The sequence below is a fragment of the Phoxinus phoxinus genome (assembly GCF_949152265.1).
Source record: "Phoxinus phoxinus genome assembly, chromosome: 18".
Lineage (NCBI taxonomy): Eukaryota > Metazoa > Chordata > Actinopteri > Cypriniformes > Leuciscidae > Phoxinus > Phoxinus phoxinus.
Window position 1 is genome coordinate 13,987,005 of NC_136893.1, and position 13,126 is coordinate 14,000,130.

Below are 13,126 nucleotides of genomic sequence, written 5' to 3' on the forward strand. Positions count from 1 at the left end.
TTTGCAGTAAATTGAAACTTTATGAAGTGGTTTCACTTCAGCAATAATCTGCTGAGTGTCTTCTTTATAAAGAGACCGACCTTTGGTCTGTTTTCATGAATCTGGTTAGTTCACCAAAAGGGTTAGTGCCATTCCAAACCCTTTGTCATCTTCAGAACACAAATTAAGATATTTGTGATGAAATCCCAGAACTTTCTGACCCTGCCATGACTTGCAATGCAATCACCACTTTCAACGGCCAGTGTAGTAAAGACATTGTTAAAATATTCCATGTGACAGTGGTTCAACCAATGTTATGAAGCGACGAGAATACTTTTTGTGCGAAAAACAAAACAAAAATAACGACTTTATTCAACAAGTTCTTCTCTTCCGTGTCAAACTCTGACGTCGTTTCAGTGCATTTTTACATCTATGCTCAAAGGGGGGGGGGGGGGGGGGGTAGTTAACAGGTGACAGTTAAGGGTATTGTTAGTAGGGTCATTAAGATTTGTTTTTAAAGAAATTAATACTTTTATGAAGCAAGGATGACGTAAATTGATCAAAAGTGAAAATACTACAAAAAATGTATATTTCAACTTTTTTTAAAATATGTCAATGTACTTTTGACCTTTTATTCATCAAAGAATCCTAAAAAAAAAATGTGATCACAGTTTCCACAAAAATATTGAGCAACACAACTGTTTTCAACATTGATAATAATGAGAAATGTTTCTTGAGCACATTAGACTGACGACTGGAGTAATGGAAAACTCAACTTGAGGAATAAATTACATTTTCTAAATTTAAACATTTATTTTGTTAATCTGTTTTTACTGGATTTTTTTTTTTTACCAAATAAATGCAGCCTTGGTGAGCAAGTGACTTCTATTAAAAGCATTTAAACATTTTTACCAACCCCAAACCTTTGAAAGGTAGGGTATATATAATAAATAATGTAGTTACACAGACTTTAGTCAGACTCACTATTAACCATGCATTTTTATTGTTTGAAAAAAAGAAGCAGCTTTGGCATTTTAATAAGTTTAACTCATTTTGCTTTCCACAGATCAAAGTCAAGAGTTTTGAGGGGTATGAGGGAGGATAGATGATGTATGAGATATAAATGGGTGATGTAAATAATACAACAACAACAAAATCCGCAGGAGCATCAGTTTAAATATATGATGCTTCTGGCGATGAGGAACAACATTAGTCATAAGCAGAAGCAAATTCTGATTTTTTTTTTTTAGAAGAAGCCCTTATAATAACTCTTTTGATGTAAAAGTGCAGTTTCATCTTCCTTTTTCTTTTCTTTGGGCTTTTCTGTCCCCACAGTGTGGAGGGAGTATGGCTCAGCCAATTGAATCTTGGACATCTTTAGGTTATAACTCATATGCATAATTTTGTCTGTCTGCCAGCCTTGAGTTCCAAGTCTTTGTGTGTGGTTTGAGCCTTTGCTCAGGGCTGGTGTAGACAATGACATGATAGCACTTCTCACCGGCTGTGGAGGCACGTTAAGGTTGGATATCACTGCAGGTTGATGCCAGGTGCACTTGCTGAGATGCAACTCCACACGTGCACGGACAGGTCTGGACTGGTATGGTCGAGGCTGGCTTGTTTCTTGAGCTTTGGATGTTGCAACCCGTGATATAGCTGCTACTGTTGAATGTTGTTTCATTGGTAACTCCACAGGCTGGTGTGAAGGTGGGCTGGTATTGGACAAAACAGAGGAAGAGTGGACCGCGGTGGATGGGAAAGGACATTTGGCTTGAGTTTCAGAACACTTGCTGTACCTATTAGTTGATTTCCCTGTTTGTGTTTCAAAAGCAACAGTTTTATCTGTGTTATCGTGGGTGGAGCAGCTTTTCTGGTGGAGGGTTTTGGGCCCGGTGGTTTTGTTTTGCCTCTGTTTGGTAATGGCCGCAGTCTCACCACCGTACAGCAATAGAAACTCTCTTCGACTGTTTAGAGGAAGCAGTTTCAGTCCACAGCAAGACTTATTAAAGATTTCCAAAGAAAGGTCTGAAATGAAAGGATGTCATATCTACAGCACGTGTTGTCACACCTTTTTTAAATCATGTACAGTATCATCACAAGCAATATATTTTCACAGCTTTCACACATTATTCTAACAAACTAGAACAAGGTTTTCTATCTCATTTAGAATGCCATGAAATTTCACACTGTTGATACATTGCACTTTAAAACACATTTGTTTGGACATAATTGTCTGAATATGTATATGTTTGGGTTAAATATATTTTGTGCATTCTGAGTTATTATTTAGTGAAACAAATAGCTCACCAAGTGTCTCAGTGACTGTCTGTGGGATCACATCTTTCAGTACTTCACAGTTAGTATGCAGGGCAGGGTTACAGTTCATCTCAAGCAACCAGACCTGCCCAAAACAACCACCACATCACAAGCAAGTGACTTCTCACGATACAAAGATACAAACAATCTCTTTTCTTAAGGTGACCATATTTTGTAGTTGAAACATCAAAACACACTTTATGTGCCATTAGAAAGCCATTATGTATAACACACACACACACACACACACACACACACACACACACACACACACACACACACACAGTCAAAAGTTAGAAATCATTCTAACATTATCATTCTAATCATTCTAATAGTAGAAATCATTCTGATATGCTGATTTTTTTAAATACATTTTGGAAACAGTTCTGTTGCTTAATATTTTTTTATAACCTGTGATACTTTTTTCAGGATTTGTTAATGAATAAAAAGTTAAAAAAGAACAGCATTTATTTCAAATGGAACTTTTTGTAGCATATAATCTGCATATTAGAATGATTTCTGAAGAACCATGTGACAGTGTACACTGGTAAAGCATCAGCTTTGCATCACATAAATAAATTATATTTTAACGTATAACAGAAAACCATTATTTTAAATTGTATAATACTTCACAATATTACAGTTTATTTTCTGTATTTTTTATCAAATAAATGCAGGCTTGATAATCATAAGAGACTACTTTCAAAAATATAAAAAGTACCGTTTCCAAATTTTTAACTTGTAGCCTACTGTTTGCCACAATATATAATAGGCTATATAATGCCACGGAAATAGGTAATTCTGTAAATGATCTAAATAACTATGCATGGATCTAATGCAATAAAATAAAGAGAAATTACATCTAGTAAAAAAAAGAAAAGGAAAGAAAATGTAACCTTCGTTAACATGTCACCCTTTTTCCATATGAGTACCAACAAAAACCCTGCAACACATTACAGTTTACTTTCTGAGACACACTTTTAACAGTAGATGGCAGTCTTACCCTACTCAAATTGCTATATTAATTTTACAGTAAAATATGTAAATGCATATTTCGGCTAAAGCACAAATATGTACAACGAACACATTTTTTTTCTTGTGATCAGTGAAGAGGAAACAGTGTGACAAGATTACACACTGACACTGAGTGTGAAGTACACATCTCACTGAGGAAGAAATGTTCAGTGTGAATACTTCAATGCAATGCTTTAAAAGGACTATAAACTAGCACTAGTTATAGTCTTATTTTATAAGTATGCTGTGTAATATCTTCCGATATAAATGTTGTTGGTTGTTATGTGTGAATCCATGATCTGGTAACCTGGAGACCAGAATGTGCCTGGCCTGGGGAACGCATGTTTACGCTGACAGTACACGGGTTGCCTGGCAACTGCTTGGCAGGGATTGAATTTAGGATGCTCCATAGGGGGACAATACTGGCCTCTGAACATCATGTTTCCAGAGAATCATGCCAGCATTAAAAACTGTATCATAATTGTCTTGAAGAAACTAAAGAGGATTAGATTACAGAAGAGATAAATAAAGACTTTATGTTTGTAATGCGTCTTAGCACATTCGGTGGATAATTCTAAAACTAATCTCCTGTGTCTGACTCCGTTAAGCCTGTCAGGCTTCCACACACACACACACACACACACACACACACACACACACACACACACACACACACACACACACACACACACACACACACACACACACAAACACAAACACACACACACACACACACTTCCATTCTTGAAGTCTCTATATAAACACTCGTTTGTGTCTCACCTTGAAATCCTCATCAATCATGAAGTCACAGCCAATTAGGTCAAAGTAACCAAGTTTGCAGTCCAGCTTGGCTTTGACAGCTTGAAAGCACTGCATGATGACAGTTTGCATCCTTTTCTGCAGAATGACAAAACATTTAGTTTAGTTACTGAAATATTAGTTTTAGAGTTCATATTCGCCTGTCAAAAATGTAATTTTGTTTTGAGCTCCGAGATAAAATACTGCCTTTAATTTACCACATCTTTATTTTCCTATTCAGTTTCATCTTTCTCAATAAATTTGATGAGCTTCCCTTTTAATATTTCATCTACTCCCAAAACCATTGTTACCATGACAACAGGAAATCTGCATCCTTTCAAGTAGTTTGAATTAAACTACATGCAGACATTATTTTGAAAGATAGCTTATAGACCTTTCTACTAAATCAGGTTAACAGATATTTTCACTCGATCTTTTTGATTTTCACTTATTATATACTTCTATAGAAATGTTTTGAGGATATTGCCTCTTTGATGTGTGAAAAAGTATCAAACTCACTGCGAAAGGACCCAGAGCCCAATCTTTGGGCAGACCCTTTGACAGCATGTATGTCTCATTAATGTATGTATTGAAGCGCTCCATGGACCAAACGGTCTCCTCTTTTAGCAGGCTGTAGAGAGGGTTTTTCTTCTGCATGTACTGCAACAAAGGACAAATTGTAGTATCTTAAAGCCTAAAACAAGCATATAGATATTAACATTAATTAGTCTTTTAAATTTACACATTGGCTTACTTGATTGGTCAAGTGGGCAGTGATATTGTCAGAGTTGGGGTCATAAAGGTTACATGTCAATCGGACATAACCATGGCGAAAAAACACCATGTATGGCGAGGTGCAAGCAATTAGAAAGTATGACCGCACATCAAATTTCCGACCTTTTAGTAGCAAAGGGTTCTCGATGTACCTTAAAATAATCAGAAGAACATAAATTAATTTGTACTGATTAAGGTTACACCTTTTAAAAATGCATTCCAGTATACTCATTTTAAGATGAACATGTATCAGGTATTCATTAATAATTTATTAAATAATATTTTTTAGATATACATTTAATCAGTATGTATTCAAAGATTTTAATATTTATTTACTTATTTAATTCTTATTTAATACTTGTGTTCATTTTGTGCATTCTTTACAGTGGCAAATAGCTTGCCATGCTGTCCTAACCATGGTAGGTATGTATTATATGTATATGCCACGTTCGACTGCTCCACACACGTCGATGAGTCCGCCATCTTGGAACGGTCAACGTGTCGTTACTCACAGTAAAAATCAATGAGTTTTCCAAGATGCCACAGCATTACGAAGCCTCAGCCGAGATTTAAAGGTAGGGTAGGCAATTTCAGAGAGGCTAGCAATAGCAAGCTAGCTTTAAAAGCATGAGATCCCACCCTCCCTTCAGAGTGTCTCCAAAGCCACGCCTCCTTCAAAACACATGAACGCGCACAACAGACTCTGCAAAACATCACGAGAGACTGTGTTAAATAACCTTCTCAAACCACTTGACATTACAATAATAATGAGCGTCGTAAACAATACAGAGCTCTTACTTGTACCACCTGACTGCTGCAGTTTTATTTCGGCATTGATAGTGTTGATAAAAAAAACGCAAAAATTCGAGTCTGAGGACGTGAACAGATCCGGGTAGAAAGTCACGGTGAGCGTTCCAATATGGCGGACGGCTTACGTATAGTGGCCCATAGAAACAGTCGCTAATGAAGATTATAGCCACAGTTCTAACAACCTCAATAATGAAAGAATAGTCTTTGCAGTTTCGCCGAGCTAGCATAACAGAAACTAGCCCTGATCACAGCCTCCCTACAGAGTGCATGTTAGCTTACTCTGTGGCACAACTACTGTATTTTGTAATGTTGCCTGATTTCTGACTGAAAAAAATAGCATGTAGACATCAAGCTGTTTTTGATTGATGCCAGTGGCGTTGACCATGAATTTTAGCAGGATTATAGGACACCGAGGCCATGATTCACAGCATGATTACCAGTGTTGGGGGAAATGCATTACAAGTAACTTGAGTTACGTAATCAGATTACTTTTTCAAGTAACTAGTAAAGTAACGCATTACTTTTAAAATTTACAAATATCTAAGTTACTTTTTCAAATAAGTAATGCAAGTTACTTTGTTTTCCCATTTATTGACTGACAGCTCTCCTGTCCTCATGTTGAAACAAATCAAAGTGCTGTGTGTGTGTGTGTGTGTGTGTGTGTGTGTGTGTGAACATGATGTTTATTGTAGTTCTAGACTAAATGTGAGCATTTACTCATCTCACTTGCACAAATAAAATATTAAATATTCCTCAAAATGAATAAAATCAGTGAAATGCAGAATCAGAATACTATGCAAACCTCCAATAACTAAATATGTTAAATAAAACATTATTTTTTATGCATTTAATCTCCCTTTATTGACCAATGTACTTGCTTCTGACCTTCGATGATTCAGTTAAATAAGCAGAAATGGCTATAGATATATAGAAAGGTTTGCTTGTTTGCTTTCCTCTACTGTACACATGTCCTTCAGCCTGAGGATTATTATTTCACTTTTGCTGTGAAAGGGTCTTTACATTTGCCAACAAATAGACCTTTTGTGTTATAAAAAAACAAGCCCAGCACAGGTGGGGAAAAAAGTAACGCAAAAGTAACGTAACGCATTACTTTTCTAAAAAAGTAACTAAGTAATGCAATTAGGGAGTAACGCAATATTGTAATGCATTACTTTTAAAAGTAACTTTCCCCAACACTGATGATTACATATAATTAAAACATGTGATCTTTCGAAATTGTCAGCTATACATACCGTTGAACAATCAGAGCTTGTGGCGTATTGAAAGGCGACTTCCTGTTCTTCTCTATTGTGTTCTGCAGTCGTTCTCTGAATGCTGTGATGTCTTCTGGCATCCGCAGTAGAAAAATTCCACGGCCCTGATTAAGGCCTGTCGGCTTGCAGATCCACATGCTGGATTTATCATTGCATATTCCTAAAGGCCACATCAATTTTACATTCATTACACTCTCACTGATGATGAAGTACTGAAGATATGGTTTCAACAGAGTATCTTTCTCTACTGTTTCTGTCTGTATCTCTATAACATGTCGTGCCTTTAAAGTATGCTTCTCTCTCATCCTTCATATCCATGCGGAAAGTGACAGGAAAGAAGTCCTCAAGCTTCATCCTCCTGCAACATGTAAAAAAAAATGTATATGTAGATGCGGCAGTTAGATAAAAGAAGAATATTTCAGTGGTAACATAGTAAAGTAAACATGACTGATATTCTGAAAAGGCTATCAAAGATTTGTGTAACTGGTACTATCTAAAAGTATATTCATTTTTAACCTGTTTCCACATCCATAATTAACCTTGCTGCTGACTCGGTCATACTCCCGTAGGCTGTTCAGAAGGCCAATCTTAGTGGTCAATACCTTATTATTGGGTATCTGGTAAAGCAATTGGCCACCTGTAAGGAAAAAAACAGACAAAAGTGTAGAAGGTTTTGTTTATGATTGCTGTGATCTTGACATTATGAAACGCAGATCACCTGCTTTGAAGCCGTTGTAGGTAGCAGGTGATTTAGTTTCACACCACTTGAGCTTGTAGTCCGTTCTGGTCTTGTCAAATATGCGCTGCCAGCCTCGACCCTCACAATATGAAACAACTCTAAATATCAGATCAAACCAAGATATCATGTTTGAAAGGATTTAAAAAATGGTTTGATAGATTCTCAAGAAGTGGAAAATCTGTCTATTTATTTATCATAAGCCACTGGTATGTCTATAAATTGAATATATGGTCGTAGGCCTCTCAAGTACCATCCAGACTAAAGGGCAAAGAAAGACCAAGAAAAACACCAAAACTGCAGTCCACACTTCATTTAGTCAAACTGAACTGATTTCTGCAAATCACACACTATAACACAACATGGGAAAAAAATCACTTAATATTGTTTTATTCATGAAAAAAAACACCATCCAAAACACCCTGGTCAGTGAGTTTTTATATACTCACATGGAGGCCCCATTGCTCCCCCCGAAGAAGAAGAAGGGTCCAGGGCCCCGTGGATCTTCAGGCCGCTTGTCTCTGTCCCTCTCAACAAATGAGTTGCTCACTGAACCTTTACATACACAAAGAAATACAAACTAAGTGAACTTCACTTTCTAAACAATTAAAAATAATACATGGACTATATTTTACATTATTTATCAAGACATACAATGAAAAGTTGGTTGAAAAATTGGCAATGACCCTTATCGTGAGTGTTATACCGTGCGTCAGCTGGGGGCGGATCAGAGTTGGACTAGAGGGAGACACCTGATCCAACAAAGTGTTAAATTAATCTCACCTCCTTTTCCTGACCCGCGAGTGCACGCCTGACTAGACTTAACCCTGTATCATGTTGTCTAGTTTGTTTGCTGGCACTGAGCCATTTACAGAATGCTGATTAACTGAGTCATTCTACAAGTACTGTGCCCTGTGGATATCACAAATTTCCCATCCAAAAACACCTTGGTTAAAAAGGTTTTTATTCTGAACCATTATTACATTTTTCAATTTAATGATTTATTTGTATAATAATAATGCTAATGACAATGCTAACAACAACAATTATAATTATTTTATCATAAATATTAAATATAAGACCATAAATACTGCGTTAGGTGTAATATTTTATTAATAATTTGTAGATATAAAGAAATGTTTTGACGTCACTTCAGTCATATCAGTATATGGCATTTTTAACTGGATATATTTCAAAACATATCAATACTACCAACAATACTATATTAAAATTAGTTACATTTGTTTTTATGGAAATTATTAAACAGAAATATTATTACTTTTTCATTGATATCAAACATTAGATTTTTCAAAAGCAATTAAATTAATTTTTATAATAATATTTACTTTAAGATATATGATTATTATTAATATAATAATGAATAATTTGTATACTTATTCATATTATAATTACGGAAAATATTAATTATAAGACTGCATTCTAAGTTACAGTTAAAAAGTGTTCAATAGGAGCACACTATTCCTTATTAAACAAGTAATAGATATGAATTATACGTATGTATTTATTTAAGATTCCAATCATATCAGTAACCTAAAAGCATTTTTATTTTATATGGAGCTTGTCGCCTCATCGGAGCAGCCATGTTATGATCAGCCATACATACTACTCACTGTATCCCCTTACCACCAGACAACATTTGCTCATTGAATGAATTAATTTAATAGTGCAGTGACATCTAAAATAGCCTAAGTAATTAAAGTAAAGTAATAAACAAACTGCAGTACATCTATGAGCGTCTCTCCATCTACATAAAAACACACACGCAAATAATCTCACACACCTGGTGGGGCTGCATCCAGATGTTTTACTCTGTGCATCTGAGCGGCCCGTCTCCTTATCTCCTTGCTCTTCTCCTTCTGCATTTCAGCGCCATTCACATGTTGTAGCACCACAACCTCAACCCCAGCATTCAGCGGGCTGCCCTTCTCCTCCTCGTCTGATTGGCCCAGGCCGATCATCGTCTGCTGTGTGTATCCACGGACATGCTGTGTGTCCTGTCTCTGTCCAGCACCTGGCTCTTCTCTGTGCTGACGGGGCTCAACCCGGCTCTCAGATGACATCACGGTCACTCCCCCCTACCTGCCCAGATCCATGGAGAAGAAAAGGGATTTGCCCAGCAATGCCCGACTGACCTCTGTAGAGCCAGTGATCCAGAAAACAGCAACATCAGATATGCTTGGCTACATTTCAACTTGGTATTTATTGGTCACTGGAATTTCTTGAGAAAATAACCTTTGAAACTGCAGTAACGTTACTAAAGAAGCATGATTTAAGCGGTAACACTTATTTTAGTAAAACAAAACATTGATTTTTATGATTTTGTAACACATACAATTAAAAAAAAATGCAGAAAACACATTACATATAACCAAGGAAAAATGTTATACTGCATTTTAGCAATGGTGGATTAGCTTAGCAGCTAAGTTAACTTACTTAGAAATTTAGTAAATAAATGTTTTATTAAACTTACTGTGATTTTGGAGATAAACTAAAATGTTTATTATTCCGTTCTTCTTTTAAAAAGTAGCTGTCTCCATTTGGAACATCTAAACTGGTTGTGATCGTATGGTATGGCAGTCAAACATTGTTTATTCAGTCCATGTACTTAAGAGACTTTTGGACCATGCTAACTCAAACTAGCCAGGTCAATGTAAACAACTGCTTGTTACCTAGGAAATGGGTGTCTTGGCAACAGCTACTACTGGAGGCTAGAATCTCAGAACAAAAGAATCACTCCAGGAAATGATTCTCAGTGTTTCTTCCAACCTAACACCATTCATTATTAATCGTCTTACAGATTACTGTTTTGGCATTACAGTAATGTGAGAGGGCATTTTCAACCACAATGAATGGTGTGCACTGATGCTGTTTATTTGATCCATTTTAAGCTATTGTGTTCAATTAGGTGTAAAACATGGAAATTGGAGCTAATGTTGATTTAAAAATGGATCAATGTCCCATAAAAATATCGTAGACAATGGTTTTAATTACTCGGCTTATAGAGGCCTATCGGTCTTCTGTATGTTTTTTTTTTTTCAGGATTGTGTTGTCATGAACATAACACAAAGGAAAAACGTCAAACAAAGAACAAAACCTCAATAAATATCAAGCCCAAACACACCAGTCTCTATGCAGTTTCCTTAATAAGAAAGATAGACGCTAAACAGAGCTTCTTATTCATATTCTAATTGTGTGTAACCATATTATAATAATAATAATAATAATTCGTTACATTTATATAGCGCTTTATCTGAGACCTCAAAGCGCTTTACATAGAAGGGGGGGGAATCTCCTCAACCACCACCAATGTGCAGCATCCACTTGGATGATGCGACGGCAGCCATATTGCGCCAGAACGCCCACCACACACCAGCTTACTGGTGGAGAGGAGACAGTGATGAAGCCAATTAGTATATATAGGAGGATGATTAGGAGGCCTTGATGGACAGCGGCCAAGGGGCAAATTTGGCCAGGATGCCGGGGTTACACCCGTACTCTTTTTCGAAGGACATCCTGGGATTTTTAATGACCACAGAGAGTCAGGACCTCAGTTTAACGTCTCATCCGAAGGACGGCGCTCTTTTGGCAGTATAGTGTCCTCGTCACTACACTGGGGCATTAGGACCCACACAGACCACAGGGTGAGCGCCCCCTGCTGGCCTCACTAACACCTCTTCCAGCGGATATTGTGTTGTGTGTACAATATATTGTGGATATTGTGTGACGGATATTGTGTCATATTGTGTTGCATTAGACAACACATATAGGCCTATTTGGTATTTGCACATAGTCAAGTACTGTAATGCTTCTCTTTAACTTGTCTGTAGTTTTTGTTACATTGTTACATATCTACATAATATGTGCTAATCTTAATTTACTTCAGTGACATGGAATTTTTTCTTTGTAATTTTACATTGTAAAGTTACTTTGTTAAAAATGTTTCAAAATTCTAAAACTGTCAGTTTATTTCCAGGTTTAAATTAGATTTTGAATCCCTCATTTTCAGTGTGGACAGAGATTTGAACCTCTGTATTTTAATCACATGAATGCAGGTACATATTTTTTCATGTTTTAGATTCGGAGGTGCTATAGTCAGTTCCCACATAGCCTACATTTTATAAAGTGTGAAAATTACTGCTCTTCATAACAACCGACTCTGTAAGACACACCCAGACACCAGTGGCAGTTAACTGTAATCCCACTCCTGACACCAGCTTCAATCCCAATAGTTTCTGGTCTTGCTCATTGAGTAGAGGTAATCCTTGTGATTAAGAATTTGTGGAGGGAACTGATCCTAAACCGTGTGTGTGTGTGTGTGTATTACATAATGGCAATTTTTTTAGCAGAATAAGTATGCAAACACTATCATCCCAGGCATAAAAAGTTTATAAATCAATGTTTAAACTTTCCGAAGAAAATGTGACCCATGTTTCTCTGTGCAAAAAATAGGGTATTATGAGGGTCAATGAATAAAAATATTAATTTGCATTTTTTTTTTTCAATTAATTTTCTAATTTTTAATATTATACAAACAAAACTATTGTGTAAAGAGCAAAACATTACCTTTTGCATCACATTAATTTGTGATGGATTGTGTCTTTTACTGGAAGCTACAAGCTCTTAATGCAGTGGCTTCAAGTCAGATGTGGCTTGTAGTCATGGACAGTATTTAGTACATTGCTGGTTTCAGCCACACCTTTCCAGTAGGCTGCAATCTGATAGACGCTGTGTACAGAGCGCTGTGTAGGTGGACAAAGAAAACAGGTTTGTTTTACAGCCACGTAACTCCCCTGGTTCACCATCTGCTTATGACTATGTGTGTGTGTGAGCGTGTTTGAGAGCGAGAGAGACCGTTTATCTTTTTTAGTGGACTGTCCTGTTCCTCATCTTTGCCACAAACAAGGAAGTAGCCTCCTGAAGAGTTTATATGCATGTAATTTTTGAAGGGAAAAAGTGTCACTTTTTTGGGGGGGTCACCTGAAACTCACCATAACTTTGAGACACAATGGAGTGTGGAGGAGTGGAAAGGAAAAACAATGCATTTTCATGCTGTTCACAGTTGGTGAAAGTCTATTGTCATCATGTTGTGCCATCATTCCTTGTTTCTCAGTCACCAGAACCTGACAAACTGCTGTATTAGTGAGGCAAATGAGGGGTGACGTTGTTTTTTTTGACGGAGGAGGAGCATTAAAGAAAAAAAGAACGCAAGAGGCCCAACGTTTAATCTTATGAAGCACAGAACAGTCTCTCCCCAGGAGCTAGATGTATAACAAACTCTCAAGTTTCTTAGAATGATCGAAATAACTGAGAATGGGTGGTTAAGAGTTGTGGTAAAAACCCTTTGCAAAGTAATCGGGGAGTTCCCTATAAGTGTGAATACTACTTTTCCTAAAGGTACTGTATGTCA

The 13,126-nt window shown here is 36.7% G+C and overlaps 1 protein-coding gene across 6 annotated transcripts in view; it reads right to left on the reverse strand.

Annotated features, from left to right (window-relative positions):
* Positions 1-960: 960 nt before the first annotated feature.
* Positions 961-13,126, reverse strand: part of ttll10 (tubulin tyrosine ligase-like family, member 10) — a 32,899-nt gene continuing 20,733 nt past the window's right edge. Inside the window, exons 1-12 of one of the 6 annotated variants that reach the window (XM_079588644.1) lie at positions 12,283-12,375; positions 9,500-9,853; positions 8,148-8,253; positions 7,681-7,799; positions 7,479-7,599; positions 7,244-7,320; positions 6,942-7,122; positions 4,859-5,030; positions 4,624-4,764; positions 4,087-4,203; positions 2,284-2,377; positions 962-2,001 (exon numbers count right to left, since the gene is read on the reverse strand). In XM_079588644.1, coding sequence (XP_079444770.1) covers positions 1,226-2,001; positions 2,284-2,377; positions 4,087-4,203; positions 4,624-4,764; positions 4,859-5,030; positions 6,942-7,122; positions 7,244-7,320; positions 7,479-7,599; positions 7,681-7,799; positions 8,148-8,253; positions 9,500-9,779 — 2,184 coding nt within the window. In that variant the 5' untranslated portion in view covers positions 9,780-9,853; positions 12,283-12,375 and the 3' untranslated portion in view covers positions 962-1,225. Of the gene's footprint in view, positions 2,002-2,283; positions 2,378-4,086; positions 4,204-4,623; positions 4,765-4,858; positions 5,031-6,941; positions 7,123-7,243; positions 7,321-7,478; positions 7,600-7,680; positions 7,800-8,147; positions 8,254-9,499; positions 9,854-10,189; positions 10,560-12,282; positions 12,376-13,126 lie in introns of those variants that run through there. The other 5 variants (XM_079588641.1, XM_079588646.1, XM_079588643.1 and 2 more) reach the window with 5 other exon arrangements.